This window comes from Chenopodium album, chromosome 3 (genome assembly GCF_948465745.1).
Source record: "Chenopodium album chromosome 3, dcCheAlbu1.1, whole genome shotgun sequence".
Classification (NCBI taxonomy): Eukaryota; Viridiplantae; Streptophyta; class Magnoliopsida; order Caryophyllales; family Amaranthaceae; genus Chenopodium; species Chenopodium album.
Window position 1 is genome coordinate 84,520,460 of NC_137836.1, and position 21,643 is coordinate 84,542,102.

Genomic DNA, 21,643 nt, shown 5'->3' on the forward strand with positions numbered 1-21,643 from the left:
ATTAGGCATAATGCAGAAGAAGAATTAGTTAAAGTGAAATTACCCTTCAGTGTAATCAGCTTGAAGAAGGTCAAGGTAAGTGTCCCATTTATTTCCAATGACCTGAAAAACATTCAAACACCAAAATTAATTGAAGAATTAATCAAATAATTGGTCACCAGCTTATACCCTAAACCCTAAACCCTAAAGACGATTACCTTGCCGCAAGTGAAGCAACGAACTGGAATAATCATGTTTACGACGCCTTTGTTTCTGATTGCCTTCAATTTTGCGCACTTATCAAAGGTTTTCAAGAGTGAAAGAACAAAGAGGAGGTGGGTGTTTGCGACAAACTTGCAAGATTTTTTTTTTTTTTTTTATTCCACAAATATATTGGAGACATAGAGTTGATCATACAAAATCTTGCACCCAAACCCTTTCTTTTTTCGGCCCATTAGGCGGGACTAATTTTGGTCACCTCTATAGATTTGTCGTTTTAAGTCTCCAACATATAACCGATTGTATATTTGTCCTTCACAGTAGTTAGTGACTTATAATTTTCTTCATTTTCCCTTTTTAATCCGATTCTAAAGTATACATAATGATAGTAAACAATTGAGGATGGAGGAAATAATCTGTGATAAATTTGTTTTTTTTTTTGCTGTTTAGAGAGCCACAATGACGGGGGTGAGAACCAATCTCAGGATCTCCTAGAATCGGGAAGGAAAGTCTAACCACTTGAGCTATCCTCCACTCTCATTTGTGATAAATTTGTCGATGTGAATATATCAACGCCACCTAGGGTTTTTGTGAGTCCAAACAACCTAAACCCACTTGTTGCTTCCATACTTATTTGAACCTCCAATAATTCCTCAATTGCTAATAGTTGTAGGCGACCTTATGCAACATCAAATGCTACAATTTTAGGCCCCCAAAACAAATAATGGGTCGTGCTCCATACAACTGTACAACCTTATTTATGTGGTTACGGCTTACGAAGTACTCATTTTTAAATGAAAAAACAATGGAATATTGATTTGTTTAAATAATTCTATTATAATTAATAAACATTTAGCCCAAAAAAAAAAAAAAAAATAGATTTTCCTAGTAAATGGATTCAAGTTTTGTAAATTTGAAAGTGATACTCATATCAATGTGATAACTCAAACCCATTCCTTTACAAAATGATGAAAACCCTAAGGAAAGATGTAGGTAGGTTAGCTAAGTGCACAACCATCATATATAGATGGAAGGTAACAAACCTCAACATTCTTGCCAAGAGGACGCCACTGATCCCCAAAGTTCGATCTTCAGCTAAGTTTCCTACCTTCTAACACAATTTTGATTTAGACAATGACATCCTCCGAAATTCCAAACTATTTACAACAAAAAAACTATGCATTAAGAACATCCAATCTCCAGAAGCGCCTAACAGTTGACATCGGCAATGTTAGCCAATGCGGGAAGATCTCCTCAATTTAGTTGTCCGAGAGGAACCAGATCCTACATCATCTGATTCCTGTGTCCGAGACTGGGAATTCTTTCTCCTCTTTCTCTGAGAAGGTCCGTTTGAAGGTTGGGTTTCTGTTGGCTCGCTTGGTTCATCCTCATTGTCTACCATTTCTGCTTTGGTAACTGTATATGGCCAAGGATTATGACAGCCAGGACAAACCTTTTCAGCCTGAAAATGATAAATACGAGTTGCTTATTTAACAAGAATAGCCTGATTGCCAAAAAAAAAAAAAAAAAAAAAAAAAAAAAAAAAAAATCCTGACAACTGATGTGTTACCGTTCTTTGAGAAAACTTCTTAAGGAGGCAGTACTTATGGATTCGGATGGGACAGCCTTCACTTGGGCATAAATCAGCCTATTAGAAAAAATAATTGCACCTAAATATATCAGATTAGGGAAGTAACAAAGACAAAAAGAATGGCAGCCACTTAAACCGATGTAAAGCACTTCAGTTCTGACATAAGCAATTGACTACTAAGATCAGATGTGATCTACAAAACCAAAATTTAAAAAATGCTGAGATCCCAGTTGCATTTACATGGTAATCACATAATTTACCTTAATTTAGAGAAACAAAAACTAATAGCAGAAGTGAGAGGTTTAATACAGCTAATGCATTAAAACAGCACACATCATCTCATGAACATATATAATCACTTTATAGAAAGAGATGTTTATTAACTTATTTTGAACGAGTTTAAAAGTTAAAAAATTCACTTCCCTGTAAAATAAAATACAGACGTAAAAAATAACAAAAGTAAAAACTCAACGTAGAGAAAAAAAACCCACCTTCACCCCAGCCTCATTGCAAACCTCACATGAAGGAATCTCGTTTAAGCGGAACCAACTTCGGAGATCAAGGAATGATCTAATACCAAGTCCGATATTACCATCTACATTGGAGAGCCATCCATCATGAACAAGCTCTTCAAGAGCCTTTTCTTTTTGAGACATTGAAAAATTCCTCAGAGCAGGAGGCACATCCTGAAATTGCGATTCTGACTGTGGTTGTGAGCCACCAGGGATCTGTCATTTAGCCACAACAATTGTCAGCCACCAGAATTAGGTTGCCTACGAGTGGGACTAGAATAAGAAAGATGCCACGACAAAATCTATCTAGTTGACTAAGAAAAGGGAGAGCTATAGAGTAAAGACAGAATCAAGAACATCTGACTGGAAATATAATAGTATATGGAACACTAGAGAAAGGTTATTAGTTTTACAAGTCTGTAAACATAGCAAATTGACCCCTATCCCTCTCCCCATAGCAAAGTAAAGCTAGTAAATTAGGACTACTCTTATTTTTAAGGCCAACGATCACATGTATATAGCAGATTGTGCAGTTGATACAAACATCTGTGTTTAGCAAACCTTGATTCTGGAACTCACCCTCCATTCAACTGTCCCCATCTCTTTCATGATATTTTCCCCCTAGACCTGAGACCCCACTCAAATCTAAAGAGGGAAAAGAGGGGGGGGGGGGGGGTGTAAAGGGACCATCATAAATGAAAGAAAGAACAGATTAAATACATGTGTTACAATTGAATCATTAAATGACAAGAAGTTCCTACAATAATCGCCTGATAAGTTTTCCAAAATTTGAAAACTGTTATCCACACAGTGAAGTTTACAAACCTGACTGTCCAATCTTATATGGAGGGCATCAATATTAGTGATGCAACCTTGGCCTGCAGTATCTTGTGCAATTGCTTCTATCTGCCATTTGAAAATGAAAGCAAATCTTAGCAATTCAACATAAAGTTTAGGAGTATTTACTTCAGTTTCCACCATACATTTCACAACAAGCAAAAATGCAGGTTTTATCTTGCAGTGAACAGCCAACTTTAATACCAAACCATCCAAATTATGTCTTACACACTACACGGAGCAGCCAACCCCAAGCACTCAGCAAATTTCCCGCTTAAAACCATACATTCCACATTCAATCTACTATGAACATTCACATTATAATATGACATTAACACAAACATACTACCCCATCCATTTCCAAATATATAACACTCACATTTTGACATTTTGCTTTGACCAAAATTGTGCAACACTACATTCATTTTAAAAATAATTCACATTTGTCCATTCATTGATATATTCACTAAACTACTAAGGTCACATATAATACAACGCATTATACTTTGTCAATTAAAATAGATACTCCGTAAAACCAACGATTTCTTATAGCTTAAGCATAACCTTTGACAACAACTAAACCCGCATTAGTAGCAACAGCACAACAATGTAATTATTAGCAATTCAATTGTTCAATTAATCTCTCAAATACCAAAACATTGGCATAGAATTATAATCATAGAAATCGAAGGAAAAACACTGAAATTCACAGGGAAATGAAGCTTACAATGCCCTTATAAAAGGCAATTTGAGGAACCGAGTACTTAGACCCTAGCTTCGATTGTTCATCTTCAACATTGTTGACGACGCCATAATAAACTGTACCATCATACTGATTCCTACACGCTCGTAACTCAAATTGAACAAAGGAAAGCTCTTTATTAATCTTCAATAAATAATCGTTAAACATTTTGTCATTAAAACCTGAAAAAACGGTTACAATTACAGAGGAATTAGGGTTCACAATACTAATTTCATACCACAATAATTTCAGATTAAAATAAAATTAAAGGGGGCAGAATTGAAACCTGGGTTTCTTCCAGTAACTCCCTCGAAAATTTTGTTGAATTCTTCGGCCTTAAGAGGGCCACGAGAGAGTAGAGACTGAATTAGAGTGTGGTGCTTCCAGCTTAATTCCGGCATTTTTCGCCCAATTTCTTCTCTCCTAGAACCCTAATTGATGACGAAGAATGAAATTGGAGGGTAGAATTTTGCCAATTGGGGGAAATCAAATGTAAACGGAGGAACCCTAATTTTAGCGCTCCATTTTGCTGAATATCTGAAAGGTTTCTTTTTGGCGCCAATCTCCTAAACAAGTAAAATCATTAGTTGCTTCTCTTGAACGCCTTGGCAAGTGTAGTACAAATTTCAAAATGGATCTGACTTGAATTTTTCGACCATATCCAAATCACATGTAAAATTGATCGAACAAATAATGGTTCAACGTAAATTGACATGATCTAAAGTTTAACATCACTATATTAATATTGATTTATCTAACGTGTGTCCCTGAGCATATGTTAAATTGCGAAGTACAAAAATATTGAATTTTTTTTAATCACCACAAATGCTTTTACATTAAACCCATATTTAATAATTACACATTAGGTCATGTGTATGATTGACTCTGCATTGATTACACATGTAATGTAACTAGATCAATTATATAATCTTACTGATCATTATATTTTATGTTGATAATATCATTGGTACGTAAATGTCAACTAGCTTAATTGGTTAAAATTTTAATGGTGACACACAAATTTTAGAATCGAATCCCATCTTTAACATTACATCTATGGCTTTCTGCGATAACAAAAAAGTATATATAAAAAATAAATTGGTTAGCAAAGTCGCAAAGATAAATCTCAATTGTAATTGGAAATTGGAATGAGTTAGAGTAAAATAAATGAGGTGAATGGATTAGTTTTATGCTTGTAAGTTAGTGAACAATGCACCAAAGCCTACTTTAATTCGTTAGTACTACCATGTAAAAATAATTTGAGAGGAGTTGGGCGTTATGAATGTAGTAATTGTTGGGTAGTGCTTGGTGCTTGAATTTGGAATGAATTATTTGGATTTGTATAATCCAATAGTTATTACTACTTCGTATTTTTTTTTTTTTTGACGAGATATTATTATTTATATTCTATTTTTTGTGTTATTTTTAATTTTTTTGTTACTTATTTACTGAATAGGTTTTAACGTCTGGAAACAAAAATTAAGGGCCGGAGGGGGTAGGAACTAGGAACTAATAAGAATTAAGAAGTACTCCCTCCATTTTTAAATAGTTATATTTGCTCCATTTCTCCATGCATAGAGTTTTAAGAAAAATTGGAGAAAATAATAAAATATGGAGAAAGTAGTGGGATAGGTGGAAGAATAAAAATTTGAAAAAAAACAAAAGTAGTGGAAAGAATTGAAGGAGAAAAAAAAATGAAAATAATAAAATATGATCATGTATGTGAGGGAAATTAATTTAATATTGTAAATGGTTTTCAAATAATGAAATGAAACAAGTATGCAAAAAGGGCTAAAATGGAAAAGTGGAGCAAATATTTTTAAACGGAGGGAATACCCTATAATTTTGTATGGTTAATTTTGTTAGTATTTGAGTATTTCGAATTACTGTACATGTCTAGATATGTTAGCCTTGTTGGGTTTATCTTGTTAAATCCAATTAATTCAGTATTTAATTGGATTTAATTTTGTAGGGTCTTTTGCTAAAAAGGTTATTTCATCTACTCGTAAATTTGCTTCGATTACAAGCCACAACCCAGAAATCAAAACCCAGGAAATGAAAGTTTAGTACACTCAATCAAAATCATTGTCGATTCCGTGAGCAACACTGAAAGGGAGAGAAAATCTGGGAATAAATCTGGGAATTGTTAAAGTTTGAAACTTGTAAAATTAGGGCAAGAAATTTTGTGGGGTGATCTTAAAAATGAAATTTGAAAGCATAGGACCTGAAGATTTATCAACAATTGGAGGGATCGCAACAGTTTCCCTTCTTCATTCCTTCATTCCTACTCATTGGTTGCCCTTTTCCATCGTTGGTCGCGCCCAAAAATGGACTCTTTCTCGCACCCTTTTAGTCAGTAAGTTCCTTTTTTTTCATCATTTTCCTATTAATTTGTAATTTTTGGTGATTGGGTTTCTTTATTTCTTGCTAAATCTATCTTAAAATGTTGTTAAATCTTGTGGGTTTGGTCTAATTTTTGCATTGATTTGCTCAATTTACTCGTCATTTATGGTATTAATATTGTTTATTTATGTATAGTCTATGTATTGTTTGTATAATTCTTTGTAGCTTGTTTTTAATAATGTGATTTAGTTCTTCAAGGATTTGGAATTATAGAGTTTGATATAGGTGGTTAGCATTTACACATAATGAAAGGTATATTGAGTTCCAAGCTTAGATAATTATAGGAGGTGGGAAGAAATATATAGAGACTTCCATTTTCTAGCGGATGATTTTCGGCATTAGATGAAATCAATGGTTGTTTCTTGAGGCTTCTTCGGTAGGTAAAGGTATCATCGATAGTGTAGTGGACTAGTGGTTCATTGTTAAGATTTGTTGTGAGTTGGTATGGAGCCATGGACTATGGAAGAAGAAGTTGTATTGAGGGGTTTTGATGATCATTATTCCTAATGCAAGTGATCTAAGATGTTCAATTATTCTCTGAAATCCACATTGAAGTCCAACATTTGTGAGATTATAAATTTCTAATAAAGTGATTGATTAGATTTGGTTGTGGATTTTTTCTCCCTTAGGCAAGATGATCGTCTTAGTATTTGTATTTTCAGCTCTATTTACCAGATGGAAAATGTTGTAAATCTGTATGATGGTGCATAGAAAAAGTTATATATACGTAGTATATATTTTTTAATGATTCTAAAATGTGAAAGTTTTTGGATTGAAGGTCCATAGTAGCTCCTGAGGTATGGAACTGGCAAAAGAAAAGCTGTTCAAGTATAAAGAAGTTGATCCTCATGTCTCAAAGAAAAGAGACCATGGATTGTTTGTACATAAGGGAATATAAAGTGTGAAAGGATTTAGATTGTTGGTAGGGTTAGGTTGAGAATGGATGCTAGTGTTTATATGGGGTTCAAATATTGATTTGCAGATATAGTTTTGCTCTTTATCAATAATATTGTTTTTAGGGGAAATGGTGTATATTGTCCTATTCTGTTACTACTTGGAGCAAGTGGTTTCTTGAAATGATATTATTTTAGGGTGAGAATAGTAATCCAGAGGCAATCCTTTCAGTGATTGATAAGTGATGGTCCAGCATGACTTTTACTAATTTATAGACTGATAGATGTCACCGAGAAGGAAGAAGGGGAACTTCATATTCATATTTGCTCTGAATCCTTTAGCTGCATGAGATTCTGTATCTTTGGTATGACCTTATATGCTTATTCAGTGTGATGGAGCTTCAAAGAAGTCTGACTAGTACTAGACTAACTAGAGTCTTTACTTGGTTATAATACAAGTAGGATGAGTTACTTGAGAGTTGGATGATGATTTCTTCCCTACCATCAATCTTGTATGATATACCTTACATCTACATGTTTAATCATTATTTATAAATCATAGGGCAACCAGAATTCTTCCCTTCTTAATTTGAGTTCACCATTAAAGAAGAAAAATCTCCTCTGTCTTGGTTTCAGCTATAAATCTTTAGTGAATTGCAATCTGGTCCAACACCAGAATATGAGTGAAAGGTAAAGCATATATTGCATCCTGATGTCAAAGTATGTATGTTCTTTGTATATAAAATTCATCAATCTTTTCTTAATTTCTTTCTCCTTGAGTCATGAAACATTATGACTGCACAATTTTGGTCAAGATGGAATCAGAAACCCACATCAAAAGGCTAATCTAGTACTAGGACATGCCAGCCCAGGAATAAAAGACCCCATTTGCAATTCAGCTAACTATTTTTATCACATTTATTTGATAGCAGAGACAAATGCAAATATGTAAACCATAAATAAAAAGAAATTTGTTGGTCACAACTTTGCTACCTGCATAATTTTATATTTCCAATAATGGCTTACTGAGTTCCTCTAATCTCTTCCAATCATCATTATTCCACATTAGCTGAGACTTTGCACTAGTTGCTATAAAACTTATGATTGACAAAGCATTGCTCTAGTCAACCTAATTTTCTTTTTTTTCTGTCAACCTTCCAGTATTCTATATACTCAACTTCAGTGTGTTCTCTAGATTACTTGGTTACCCTGCTTTGAGAGTGTTACTAGTTTGGCTGAGATATATGTTTGTCTGCAAGTAGATTACTGTTCTACTCTGCTTTTGAACCTGTAAATAAAACCTGCTTTGAGAGTGTTACTAGTTTGGCTGAGATATGTGTTTGTCTGCAAGTAGATTACTGTTCTACTCTGCTTTTGAACCTGTAAATAAAACAATTTTATTATTCCTTTTTTTTAATTGGTTTAGTGAAGAATGCCTATTAAAGTTTAAGAAGATAGTACACTAAGGGGGTGCCACGGCTGCCACCCATGTACAGGAGAAGGGCTTAGCTAAATAAAATCATGTCCTCTCAAAGGTGATCCTCAGTGCACCTTATTGGAGCAATGCACACCTGATAATAAGTGGAAAAAAAAATTATGTGGAAAAAAGCTGTGCACCTCACTGAAAATGCCTCTGTGCTAGTGTGCTACGCCCATATACAGACAATACAGTCTATACACCGTGTTTTCTAGCTATCACGTGACAATCTATATTCTTTGTAAGTTCGTATAAATCATGAAAGATCTGCTGCCTCTTAAACTTTAAACTTGAACTTGAAAGTTTGATGCAAGCTAGCTCTACTTTGATGATGTACGGCTCTTTGAGCATCCATAATCATGCATCTCTCTGCATGTGTGGGTGTCAATTTAGCTTGTCCCATAGACCCGTAAATCCCGTACATTCTGACAATTGCATCTTCTGAAATGCAAAGCTGCAGATTACTTTTACTGTACATTGTGGATGCACCCTTTTTTTTTAATTTGTCTGATTTTTTCTATCATGCTACCACGTATCATCTATATTAAGATGGCTTTAAGTTTTCAGAAGACTTTGCATGCCTTTGATAACTAGACACTCATTGTAGTTGACCTTGTCTTCATGCAGCTGTGTTTGGAGCATGTTTGCATGTGATATCTACTGCACTTCTTGGCATAACAGCTGTAACCATGGCCAATACCATTGCGGGGGAAGAAACTGTGCATAAGCTTGCTTCTTTGCTACTTGTAGTACTTGGCGGAAGTTACATCTTGCTGTTTCTTTTAGGAAAGGGCGGCCATAGTCATTCTCATCATCAGCCCATGGAAAAAATGGCTGTCGCTGGACTTGTCCTAGTTCCTGCACTGTCACCCTGTGCAACTACACTTCCAGTTTTTCTAGCTGTTGGAAATTCATCCTCAATGATGGTCCTAGCCATCATAGTACTTTTATTCAGGTACAATGCTTGATTTTCATTAATTCGCAGGTCTTTTTAACCTAACGATCCAAATAATGTGCTGGAAAGAAAGAATGAGTTCTGTTTTTATTTTGGTGTACATTAACATTCTTGGGAATCATATTATGTTAATATTTTTTTCAGTATGCATTTGTATACATAACATTAGATTATGTTAATATCTAATTCACTATGCATTTGTATACATTAGCATTCTTGGGAATCAGATTATATTAATATCTTAAGGGAAACGTGAGACTGTCAAACAGGTCAGTTCTGTCAATGAGGTTCATATCAGTTTCAGGTTAAAAATACTACGTACATAATTACAAATGTGAAAGAAAAAAATAATGGTTTTGGTTATCAGTTTACATCACCTTTTGACTGGATGCTAGCTAAAATGAGATTATGCTGGGGATTTTCTTTGGTCTTGGGTCAATAATATGTTGGAACTCCAAAAATTCAGGCCAGTTCTGCTGCCCTCACTTCAGGTTAACTTTACTATATTTAAGCATCATCCTAAGCTGCCTTAGTTCATGCATCTAGCCTTGGTGTCCCTTTCATTATGACTGTATTTGCTTTGTTTTAAATTCCGTTGCTCCGTGAAATAATCTTTTACTGTAGTAAGCAATCCATCCCCTGTCTTTATATCCAATTTATCCACTGCCTGAAGTACATTTTGCATTTTTAGATGTCAAGAATTAGTGTCACTTGTCTTAAAAAAAACCAATGAAATTATTTGGACTACAGTTGTGTATGATGATGTTTTTTTGCTGATGTTTTTGCAGCACTATCACTGTGATGACCTCTTTGGTAGCTCTCTCATACTACGGTGCAAGTCAGCTGAAGTTTCACTGGGTGGAGCGGTATGACAAGGTTCTTGTTGGTTCAGTTCTATGTTTGGTAGGAATTTTAACTCTCATTTTTCACGATCACGACCATCATCATCATCATCATGGTGGAGCAAGAGAGCATTTGTCCAGAAAAGTTCTGAATCTTTAATTTTACTTTTGCTACTATAAAATTGTGTATTATTTCGAAACATGAACTAGTATAAATCTTTTGTACTATAAGAATCATTACTAGGTGTACTTGAAATTCGAGATCAAAGTTTCTTTTTCTAAGTAACTTGTCCTGATTAAAAAAAAAAAACCACTTTATTATTATAATTAGCATATATACCACAATATTAATTTTCTTATAATCAATATTTTAATCTTATAAAATGGTTAATTCAATCCATTACCTGTACATCCAAATTCTGATGTTATCACTAATCAACTCTTTAATTAAAGGTAAAACAGTCAACGGTGCATCATGCCAGTCGTCAAACATATAGCTGAAATTTGAGATTATATTAAGAAATTAATTAGTAAAAATGAAATAGTCACCAATATTGCCTTAAATAATGACATATTCTTATAGTACTATGAAAATTAAAAATGGAAAATTTAGGAGTAACGTACGTGCATGGAAACCATGTTTTGGGATTACTCTTGGTATGCAGAGCTTTCCTCACATTTTTGTTGTTTAAATACATGTCCACATAAAAAAAAAAAAAAGATAAAATCATATCTTTAGAGGTCAAGGAAATATATCACTGCCTTATTATTTTTTATAAAATCATATACAAAACGTAAAGTATTAGAATCATAAGAAGTAAACAAATTAAATATGTGAACAAATAAACAAAAACATAAATATATGGTGAATAAAAGAATATTATATATGGGATTAATATTCCGTATCTCCTTAATTATGGAATTAATAAAAAGAAATTAACAGCCTAAACATGTCAAGAAATATATATATAAAAAAACCCATAAATGTTAATCAACAGAGATTATGCGATTAATTAACACCGTCTATATCTCCTTAATTATGGAACTAAATAAGAGAATAAAATGGAATTAATACAATCCATAAAAAAAAAAAACAATTTTTCCAGTATAAATAGGCCTTTAGTAAAATATTATTCTCTTAACACAAATTACTTTCATAAACAGCTCTTCTCCAATTTCAAGATGAAATCGTTCCAATTTATCCCTGTCATGTTGGTCCTACTTCTCGTTGCTAGTTCGTATGGTATATTTTTTAACTACTTTTTATGTTATTCTTCAATTTTTATTTAATATTTCTCTCCTTTTTGTGTTAACATGCATGCAAATTTAAGAATTAGAAAAAAAAAAAAAAAAAAAGTTATTTATTTATTTTAAGTGTCATCGATTATTTTAGATTTCCTATGTGTAGGAAATCTGATTTTTATTAGTTATTTTGTTGGTGAATAATTGGTATGTATTTAGTTAATTAATTATTCTATATTATTTATACAATCATTTTATTCCTTAAAAACCGAGCAAAATCTTCCTAAATATATTTATAGGAGTCCAAAAATTTGAGCTATGTTAAGCTCAATATTTTTAGCCCTTTTGAATTATTTTAAGAGAATTTAATTGGTAAAATTATATTTTTAATTATCTCCCAAAATCTCTTATTTTCCTTAATTCTAATTCTCCATCTTTTTAATATATAATCATCATATTTTCTTGCCATTCATTCTTCTTAATTATTCCCCAAGTAATTCTAATTTCCTTATTTTAGGGAATAATTTCAAGCCTTTAAAATCCCACTAGCTTGAACCCCACTGTGATCATACACTAAAGTACGGTGGCGTCCAAAAGGGAAGAAGATAGAGCAAAAGAGTCGCCAACAAGTTTTTTAAGGAACTTGTAAACCGTTCACGAGGTGAAATTTACACCCCTTAACGATCCAAGAGATCGTCAACTCCATAAGGTCATGAACCAAATAAGGGTTCGGGGATGATGGTACAAATCCAACCTAAAAGAGATTGAACCTGCCCTAAAAATAGGCCTCTACTTTATTCTGCTCGTATTCATGTGCGCTTTTTAATTAACATGATATCAATAGGATTAACCCTAAACCTGTTTATCTGTGTTGGTTGAATTTAATTCACAAATAAACTATTGGTGAGCCAAAACAAAAGAAACTATGACAAAACAAGAAAAAAAAATAGAAACCAAAGATAAAGACTAAAGTTATAGATAAAAAGAAAAATAAATAAAAAGTTATCTACAAAGTTTGGATTAAAAGAATTTGGATTGTCGAGAATTTTGGATTTTTCCTTGGGAGCATCTTCGCCTACACAAAGCTCAAGAATCATCAAAAATCAGCAAAAATCATCATATAAACATCATCAAAACATCACCATCATCACCATCACATCATCATCACATCACAACATCATCATCACAACATCATCAACTATATCAAGGCCACAATCCTCAATAATCCTCCTCATGTACAAGCCACTACCCTAACACACTACCCTCCTATGTACACTTCAACCAACCTAAAAGGAACATCCTCCCCCACACTAGTATTTTGCACGTCCCGAGCAAAAGTTAAAAGTTAGAAGTTCCGGGTGGAAGGAAGGGAACCCTCATCATGGGGTCCTTTCTCCTTGCCCTCTAGGTCGAGGGGGGTTCTCAAAATCGAACCCGGGAGTGTCCATAAATGGGTGGAAGGGTCGGTTAAAATGCTCATAAGGCCACCCCTGGTCACCCCAACCACCATCAAAAGGGTTTGGGGTGGATGTGCGAGCCGGATCACACCCACCCGGGCGATAAGGATCATATGGTGGGGTGTCAATGCGTTGAGAAGGGTCGATGGGACCTTCCCAATAGAGGTAGACATTGGGGGTAGGGCTGTTGGGGTCATAGGGGTCCCAATGTGGAACTGGACCCTCTTAAGGAGGGTGGTAGGGGTAGTTAACATAGGGCCCTTGGATGCCCGCTTGTACAAGGTTATCATAATTCATCCTCCCGTAGTACCCCCATTATTCAATGGAAGCTTGGTTATCCCGGCGGATATCCTCGAGGGTACTACGTAGGGCATTCATATCAAAAGGAGGAAAGGAGGAAGAGGAAGATGGCTCACCTCCCTCTCTAAGGGTGGGGGACGGTTTGCTCCTGGCGGTGGACCGGTGGAGGATGAGGAACTGCACCCCGGGCTCGTGTTCATCTTAATTCATCGAGGATGTGCTGCCGGGGGATCTTCCATTTGAGAGGAGAGGAGTGGTCAACCATAGTGAGGGATGGGTCCGGAAGGACACACCATTCAACCTCTTTATCCAATAAGAGGATGAATTTACGCTTGCTTGTGGAGTAGTTGATGAAGCGGTTGTGACGAAGAGCACTAAGGGAGAGAGAATAGGGAGGAAAATCGTCGGTGACTTCCTCTCGGGTTTGGTGCACAAAGGGGAGAATTTCTATTTGCTCCTTGTAAGCTCCATTCTTCATGGAAAGGGCAATGATAGTGATCATGCCCCCCATAAAAATGTCGTCACCAAGCCTTTGGATGAAGGTGGAGGAGCATTGGAACTTGAGGCGCTGAGGGTTGTCGGCCAAAAATAGACAAGCTATCTCATCCTTAACCATTGAGCTGAGGTTTGCTTTGAAGAACACGGCATATTGGAGAAGCCGTGCAAAATATCTCATGGCTATGTGGATGATGTTGTTGACCTTGGATGTGTTAGTTCGGAAACTATCCCTGGTGGATATGCTCCTCCACCATTCTTGCTCGTTGTAGGGGATGCGATGAGTGGAAGTCATCTCGCAAGGATGATCTAGCCCGGTCGCATGCCAATGGAAAATCTCGTTTAGATCACTCTCGGTGAGGGAGTGATCCTCATTGAACATGCGAAAATGTAGCACAAGTTGAGGTTCCTCATCGTTAAACTCTGGCTCTATGACTTCCTTGCGGAGAGAGGCAAGGAATTCCAAAGTCACTCGCTCATGTTCCTTGCTTGTAAAAACATCATTTTATGGGTACATAAGCCATGCCACCATGTGGACTAAGAGTCTAAAAGAGTAAGAGTGTCATATAGTCACATAACGAACTAAATTATCCATCCAATATTATTTCGTATGTTGGCTAGATAAGTCTAGCCCATTTAGATATATGAATTATTTTAAGTATACATGATTGATCACAACATACCTTAGATGGTCAACTAAAAATGTACGTACCTACTCAAAATATATGATCAAATTTGTGTCTACATTATAATATTTCCTGTGAGTCATCGGAACATTAATATTGTAACAATCGATAATAAGATGATTATGTTTGGTGTTGAAACAGGGAAATTGTCAAGTGTTGCGGATGCTGCTGGTGTGCCACAATGTAGTACATTGGTGAACTGTGATGCGAAAGGGAATTGCAAAACACTTTGTGCGCAACAACATTCTGGAACTACTGCAACATGCGTTACAGATCCAACTGGAGCAATTAATCAATGTTGCTGTCAATAGAATTCCTTTGTTATCTACTTTATTTTTACTGAAAAATAACATATGATGAAATAAGACTTTGTGATGCAATATTTGAAATTTACGAGTAATAATTTTTTTTCTTCGTTCTCACATTATATTATGCATACGGCTAAATAATTTGGAGTAGTGATTTGATTTCCAATTTTGGATACATCCCAAAGCTTTATGAACAATTTTAAAACACATTTCTTACAAAAGGTTAGATTCTTTAAATATATATATATATATAAAAAAAAAAGGTTCAATTTTATTATTATTATTTATTTATTTTTATTTTACAAAAGGTTCAATCGCTACTTTCATTTCTTAATTAGTTTGATTGTTTCTCATGTCAATTGAACATCATACTTTAAGTAAGTTATGTTTCATGCATTGCACCTTGCACCAATTTCATTAACTCAAGCCTATCACGAACTTTTATGACAACAAATAATGATCATATATGGTTGCAAACGGCATTATATGACCCCGAGATGTATCCCCTAGAGTTTCAAGACTTTTCGACACCGGGCCCCGAAACCTCCAAAATTTCTCAAAAAACATGGATATTAGCCTTCAATTTTGGAATTTTTTGACTTTTTTCGCTCGGAAATAAAAATTTCCGAAATTTTTAACATGATCCCTAATACCCTTCGGGAGTCCAATAAGGTTGGTGAAACCATCTAATTTGCCTTTAAACGGCCAATTTACCGGTAAACATTTCAAAAAAATTTATTTCTGGACGAAAAAAGTCAAAAAAATTCCAAAATTTAAGACTAATATCCACGCTTTTTGAGAAATTTTGGAGGTTTCGAGACCCGGTATCGAAAATTCTTAAAATTCTAAAGGATACATCTCGGGATCATATAATGTCGTTTGGAAACTAATATGATCATTATTTGTTGTCATAAATGTTCGTGGTAGGCTTGAATTAATGAAATCGGTGCAAGTTGTAAACCGGTAAATTGGTCGTTTAAATTCAAATTGGATGGTTCCACCCACCCAATGGGACTCCCGGACGGCATTAGGGATCATGGTAAACATTTCGTCAATTTTTATTTTCGGGCGAAAAAAGTCAAAAATTTCAAAATTAAAGGCTAATATCCATGATTTTTGAGAAATTTTGGAGGATTCGAGGCCCGGTGTTGAAAAGTCTTGAAATTATAGGGGATACATCTCGGGGTCATATAATGCCGTTTGGAACCATTTATGATCATTATATGTTGTCATAAATGTTCGTGGTAGGCTTGATTTAATGAAACCGATGCAAGTTGTAAACCGGTAAATTGGCCATTTACAGGCAAATTGGATAGTTCAACACACCCAATTGGACTCCCGGAGGGTATTAGGGACCATGGTAAAAATTTCGGCAATTTTTATTTTCGGGCGAAAAAAAAGTAAAAAAATTCCAAAATTGAAGGCTTATATCCACGCTTTTTAAGAAATTTTGGAGGTTTCGGGGCACGGTGTCGAAAAGCCTTGAAATTTTAAGGAATACATCTCGGGGTCATATAATGACGTTTGGAACCATGTATTATCATTTTATGTTGTCATAAATGTTTGTGGTAGGCTTGATTTAATGAAATCGGTGCAAGTTATAACCGGTAAATAGGTCGTTTAAAGGCAAATTGGATGGTTTCACCCACCCAAGTGGACTCCCGAAGGGTATTCGGGACCATGGTAAACATTTTAGCAATTATTATTTCCGGGAAAAAAAAGTCTTAAAAATTCCAAAAATAAAGGTCACCTTTAGGTTTTAGCCTATACTACCAAATATAACTTTGTTTACTAGTTATATAGTACAATAAATTATTCAAAAAAAGTTTTTGATAGACTTATTCAACAAAGTTGATTAGCGTTTTACTTGGTGGCAGTACTTCAAGTACGTCATGCAGACAGCCTCAAAATGTGATTTCGTAGCTGCAAATCCTTCTTTATGTTTCCACTTCTATATGAGAGTGGCTATTCTAAATTTTAGGTCTTTCTAGATTATACTTTTCTCACTTTTCCTTCCTCCCACAATCCCACTATCAACGAACACCACTAAAGCAAAAGCCAAAACCCAAGAACAATAAGCTAGCTAGGGACTATTTTTTGCTGAAATGACACATACTGGTATATACTACCTCATTTTCTTATTATTTGCTATAAAAGAGTATTATTTGTGAGAAATAAGTATTCATTTGTTGTAAATAATTAATAAAAACTAAATACAATTATTACCTTTGTTTTATATTAGTTACAATAGAGGAATTATTTATGTCTTATAAATAATACCCCTTTGTTACGACTATTTCTTTTTAGAAATAATTTATATACAAATAACAATGAAATGTAACTAGAGAGAGAGAGAGAGAGAGAGAGAGAGAGAGAGAAATAATAAAAAAAATGGAGAGATGTAATTGTTTTTAATTGAAAATCTTGTAATCAAGCTAAGTGATTTAGCTTCATAAATAAGTATATAATCTTCTCAATAAGGAATTTATATATACTCCGTATACCTTTATCGATACAAAGAAAGAAAAAAAAAAAAATCCCCCTAAAAGGAGCAAAAACAATTTGATATTTTTTACCCTTCATCCAAATTAAAAATTAAACCTATGTAAATATATAAATAAATAATTGAGCGCTTAAATACAAATTTTGGGCTTTTGGCGGTGTCAAGTACGTACGTACTCATGCAGTACGTACTCATGCATGATTGCATGGTGGTCTTGGTGGGCAACAGCTGGGCATTATCAATGAGTGCAAATTTCAAAGTTTACGTAAGTCAAATCAAATATTTCGTCCAAATTCCCATAAAATAATCCGTACCATTACTTTTCATTGGTCCTTTTTCTTTATTTTAAAAAATATTAAAATCTCAAATAAACTTTTACTACTCCGATTAGTTAGCTTTATTGATTATCATTTGATATTTATTTATGATAAAAAAATGTTAATATTTGGTCCTTTTTCTTCGTACCAAGTTGATTTGTTATTAAACAAATGAAGGTTTAACAAATAGCTATCCCAGATTTGTTTGACATCCATTTGTATATTGGTGCTTTGATTTCTTTACTAATAAGCAGCTATTTACTATATTCATAATTTGTAGTGAACAGGCCCTTAAATTTCCCTCAAAAAAAAAATAAAAAAAAATGAACAACTTAGATACTTTTTATGTATTTACTTTCTTTTTAACTTTGCTAATGGATCACAAAGAAAAATGTACTATTGCAATGTATTATAAGTGCTTCCTCAAAAAACTGAAATTAAAATAACATGAAAATATGAAATTAAAATACACCAAACGAACCTAGCTAAGCAAGTGATTTGATCTTTACCAACACTTGTCCTTCAAATCCATCTTATATAACACACCAATAAACACTCTAACTCTGGCAACAAATTCACAAAGCACATACTTGACCTCATTAATATGGGAATTTATCTTCATTTTTTAGTCATCATATTATTATTTTGTTCTTATGCATCTACCACACCACCACTCCAGGTTAAACCTCAAAATAACCTTAAAACCAAAAATTTAATCCGTAAGTTGCCTGGCCAACCTAGCGGTATCAATTTTAAACAATATAGTGGATACATATCCGTAGATCCAGCAAAAACACTATTCTACTATTTTGTAGAGTCTCCGCTAAATTCTTCCACAAAACCGTTGGTGTTATGGCTCAATGGAGGTAATCACACACATTATTGTATTGTAACTGAGTATTTATTTACTAATGTATGATTGGTACACCCGGGTGCACCATGCGCATGGTGCACCCGGAAAGAACATTAGACATATTTTAATCCGCTAATTAATAAATTTTGTAGGACCGGGGTGCTCCTCATTTGGAAGTGCATTTTTGGAGTTGGGACCTTTTCGTGTCAAAAGGGATGGCAAGAAGTTGATGTTAAACCCATACTCTTGGCATAATGGTATGCAAACTACTACCTCCGTTAATTGTTATCTGCAACTTTGGAATATTTTATATCTCTCAAATAATACCCCAAAGTTGTAGATAACAATTAACGAAGGTAGTATATAATTATATGGTGTAGTAATTCGTATATTGTTACTTATATATATGATTAATAGGTTTGATGAAGATTGATGAATTGAATTGGTTTAAATTTGGTAATGGCAGTGGCGAATATGCTATTTTTAGATTCTCCGGCGGGAGTAGGATATGCATTTGGTAATGAGACGATTATTGCCAACCAAACAGGAGATATAAGTACAACTAAAGATACATATATCTTCTTGATTAATTGGTTGGAAAGATTTCCGGAGTATAAAGTACGTGACTTCTACATTACTGGAGAAAGCTATGCTGGACATTATGCACCAGAACTTGCTTATAGTATTCTACACTATAACGAGAATGGCAGCTATCCTATGAAGATTAATCTCAAGGGCATAGCAGTATGTTTCATACCTTATTATCCCTCTTTTATCTCCAAAATTTGCACTATTGTCTTAAACTAATTAATTAAGATCATCACTAGCTCCATTAATTATTATATGCAAATCTAGAGTACGTACTATTTATAAGACATAAAATTTTTCAAAGTTATAGTTAACAATTAACGGAGATAATATGTGTCTACTTGTTTCTATTGCATTAGATAATAATACAACAATATACATGATTGTTGGTAGATTGGAAGTCCATGGATCGACAACGAAATAAATTGGACGGGCTTGTATGAAAATCTGTGGAGACGTGATATGTGCTCCAATGAAGCACATGCAGAAATATTTCAAAGTTGCAACTTTTCCGAATTTGTAGTTTCTATACTGGGCAAAGATTGTGATCGTGCAATTGATAAAGTTGCCAAGGAAACCGGAAATATTCAACTTTTTAGTATCTATGCTCCCATTTGCAACATTTCCATGTTTTCTGATGTTATTGAATCGGTATGTTTTTTTAAAAAATTTCTATATATGTACGTTTTTTTTTTTTTTTAATGATTTTATTGTAAATCATTCTTTTTTGCTACAATATTGGCTTATTATATTGTCTCCACACGTTATAAATTATTCAAATTATACACATGCAATTATATTTATATCAGAAAAAAAACACCCGATTTGTTCGATATAATTATCAAATAATTGTGTAGGTTGATGTTTATGATCCTTGTTCTGAAATTTATTTGGATAACTATACTGCTAGAAGAAAAGTTCAAGAAGCGCTCCATATACGACCCACAATTTGGTCTCAATGCCGGTACGTAAATGTGTACAATTTAACTTTTGTATTTGACAATTATAAAATTATGAGATCTTCTTTTAATAGAAATATGTTCCTTGGTTTATTTTGCAAACCATTATGTATAGCATTTTAATATATTCTATTGATGATTTATCTCGAACTACAGAAAGTTCGATGTATGGCAAGATAGTCCGGATACTATTCTACCTATCATAAAGTGGTTATCAACCAAAAACATAAGAATGTGGTTCTTCAGGTAATTTTTTTTTCTTCTGAAAGTAGGTTTTTCAAATACGTACTTTAGTTACAACGCTTTTTACTCTTTTTTTTTTTTTTTATTAATTATTTTGTGTGTAAGTTTTGATTTAGAAAAAGTAAACACAAACTTTTAAGAAAATCGGGTGTACAATAATTATTGTACATCCATTATAAAGATAACCTAAAGTGATTAAAAGTTACCCCTGAAATGAATAAAAGTTACCCCAATATGCGTTAAAGTAACCCAATTCAAATAAAAATTATCTACGCTTTATTAGTAAAAAATCACATTTTAAATGACTAAAAATCAATTATTAGTGATTGAATGTAATTAAATTACCTTTATAAAACTTTTCTTGTTGTTGATTTATATAAAAATTGTATTATGTTTAAAGTTACCCAAAAAAGACAAAAAGTTACCCTAAAATTAGCTAAAAGTTACCCTTATACTGCTCGATGTACACTAATATTAGTGTAAACCGGATGTATACAAAAGTTTTTGAAAAATAAGTATAATACAGTACCATATATGTGGAGTACTACTAGTAACTAATACGAGTAACACTTTAATAGTACTACTAATTAACTAAATTGATGACCTACATAATCATAAAAATAAAATTAGTTTTGTAAAAGTCTTGAGAGGTGGTACTTAAAACCTAGGATCAAATCTGTTCGATATACTTTACTTGTCATTTCGGCCCACGTTAAATAGACCAAAAAAAAAAAAAAAAAAAAAAAAAAAAAAAAAAAATCAAATACTAGTTTAAATTTCTAGCTAGACTAATGCCTGTTTGAGAAATTTAATTCAAGTACGAAAAATTCCATTTAACGTGTTACTTTAATTTACAGTGGTGATTTTGATGGTTATGTGCCACCGTTGTAAACGAAGACTGCAATAGAAACACTCAACCTTCCAATTAGAACACAATGGCAGGCATGGTATTGCAACAATGAGGTATACCCAACTCTAAAATAATTATAGACCACATTGTTATATACGTATTACTTGTAAATTACTTTGTACTTTTTATGTATATATAGGTTGCTGGATATGTGGTCGAATATGAAGGATTAACTATGTTAACAGTACGAGAGGCGGGGCATCAAGTGCCTGCTTACCAGCCTCAAAGAGCCTTGATGGTCTTCTCTTCGTTTTTGCAAGGAACTCTTCCTCCAACCTCACCGTAATTTATATTATTGTGCGTATGTAACATCGTCAATAGTGTATTTAAGT

The 21,643-nt window shown here is 33.8% G+C and overlaps 3 protein-coding genes across 3 annotated transcripts; 2 read left to right on the forward strand and 1 right to left on the reverse strand.

Moving 5' to 3' along the window:
• Positions 1–1,078: 1,078 nt before the first annotated feature.
• Positions 1,079–4,505, reverse strand: LOC145624667 (uncharacterized). Its single transcript, XM_081677755.1, has 6 exons — positions 4,167–4,505; positions 3,866–4,062; positions 3,127–3,207; positions 2,281–2,517; positions 1,769–1,846; positions 1,079–1,660 (listed from the first exon to the last, which is right to left on the reverse strand). The coding sequence occupies exons 1-6, from the start codon at positions 4,279–4,281 to the stop codon at positions 1,430–1,432; spliced, it is 939 nt and encodes a 312-aa protein (XP_081533881.1). The 5' UTR covers positions 4,282–4,505; the 3' UTR covers positions 1,079–1,429.
• Positions 4,506–5,867: 1,362 nt separating this feature from the next.
• LOC145620953 (uncharacterized) lies at positions 5,868–10,736 on the forward strand. Its single transcript, XM_081675699.1, has 3 exons — positions 5,868–6,236; positions 9,281–9,608; positions 10,397–10,736. Exons 1-3 carry the CDS (start codon positions 6,083–6,085, stop codon positions 10,608–10,610), a joined length of 696 nt encoding a protein of 231 aa, XP_081531825.1. The 5' UTR covers positions 5,868–6,082; the 3' UTR covers positions 10,611–10,736.
• Positions 10,737–18,362: 7,626 nt separating this feature from the next.
• On the forward strand, positions 18,363–21,292 carry LOC145625553 (serine carboxypeptidase 1-like). Its single transcript, XM_081678561.1, has 7 exons — positions 18,363–18,624; positions 18,764–18,868; positions 19,078–19,355; positions 19,593–19,850; positions 20,057–20,167; positions 20,319–20,404; positions 21,259–21,292. The coding sequence occupies exons 1-7, from the start codon at positions 18,363–18,365 to the stop codon at positions 21,290–21,292; spliced, it is 1,134 nt and encodes a 377-aa protein (XP_081534687.1).
• Positions 21,293–21,643: the final 351 nt, after the last annotated feature.

What these genes read in the sequence shown, in the direction of transcription:
- LOC145620953 (XM_081675699.1), top strand. Translation starts at nt 6,083, where the DNA reads ATGAAATTTGAAAGCATAGGACCTGAAGATTTATCAACAATTGGAGGG. An exon ending in TTCTCGCACCCTTTTAGTCA is followed by an intron (nt 6,237 to 9,280) that starts GTAAGTTCCTTT and finishes GTCTTCATGCAG; the next exon opens with CTGTGTTTGGAGCATGTTTG. An exon ending in ATCATAGTACTTTTATTCAG is followed by an intron (nt 9,609 to 10,396) that starts GTACAATGCTTG and finishes ATGTTTTTGCAG; the next exon opens with CACTATCACTGTGATGACCT.
- LOC145625553 (XM_081678561.1), top strand. Translation starts at nt 18,363, where the DNA reads ATGGGAATTTATCTTCATTTTTTAGTCATCATATTATTATTTTGTTCT. An exon ending in TTAATCTCAAGGGCATAGCA is followed by an intron (nt 19,356 to 19,592) that starts GTATGTTTCATA and finishes GATTGTTGGTAG; the next exon opens with ATTGGAAGTCCATGGATCGA. An exon ending in ATAAGAATGTGGTTCTTCAG is followed by an intron (nt 20,405 to 21,258) that starts GTAATTTTTTTT and finishes TTTAATTTACAG; the next exon opens with TGGTGATTTTGATGGTTATG.
- LOC145624667 (XM_081677755.1), bottom strand. Translation starts at nt 4,281, where the DNA reads ATGCCGGAATTAAGCTGGAAGCACCACACTCTAATTCAGTCTCTACTC. An exon ending in ATATAAGATTGGACAGTCAG is followed by an intron (nt 2,518 to 3,126) that starts GTTTGTAAACTT and finishes GCTAAATGACAG; the next exon opens with ATCCCTGGTGGCTCACAACC. An exon ending in AGAAGTTTTCTCAAAGAACG is followed by an intron (nt 1,661 to 1,768) that starts GTAACACATCAG and finishes TATCATTTTCAG; the next exon opens with GCTGAAAAGGTTTGTCCTGG.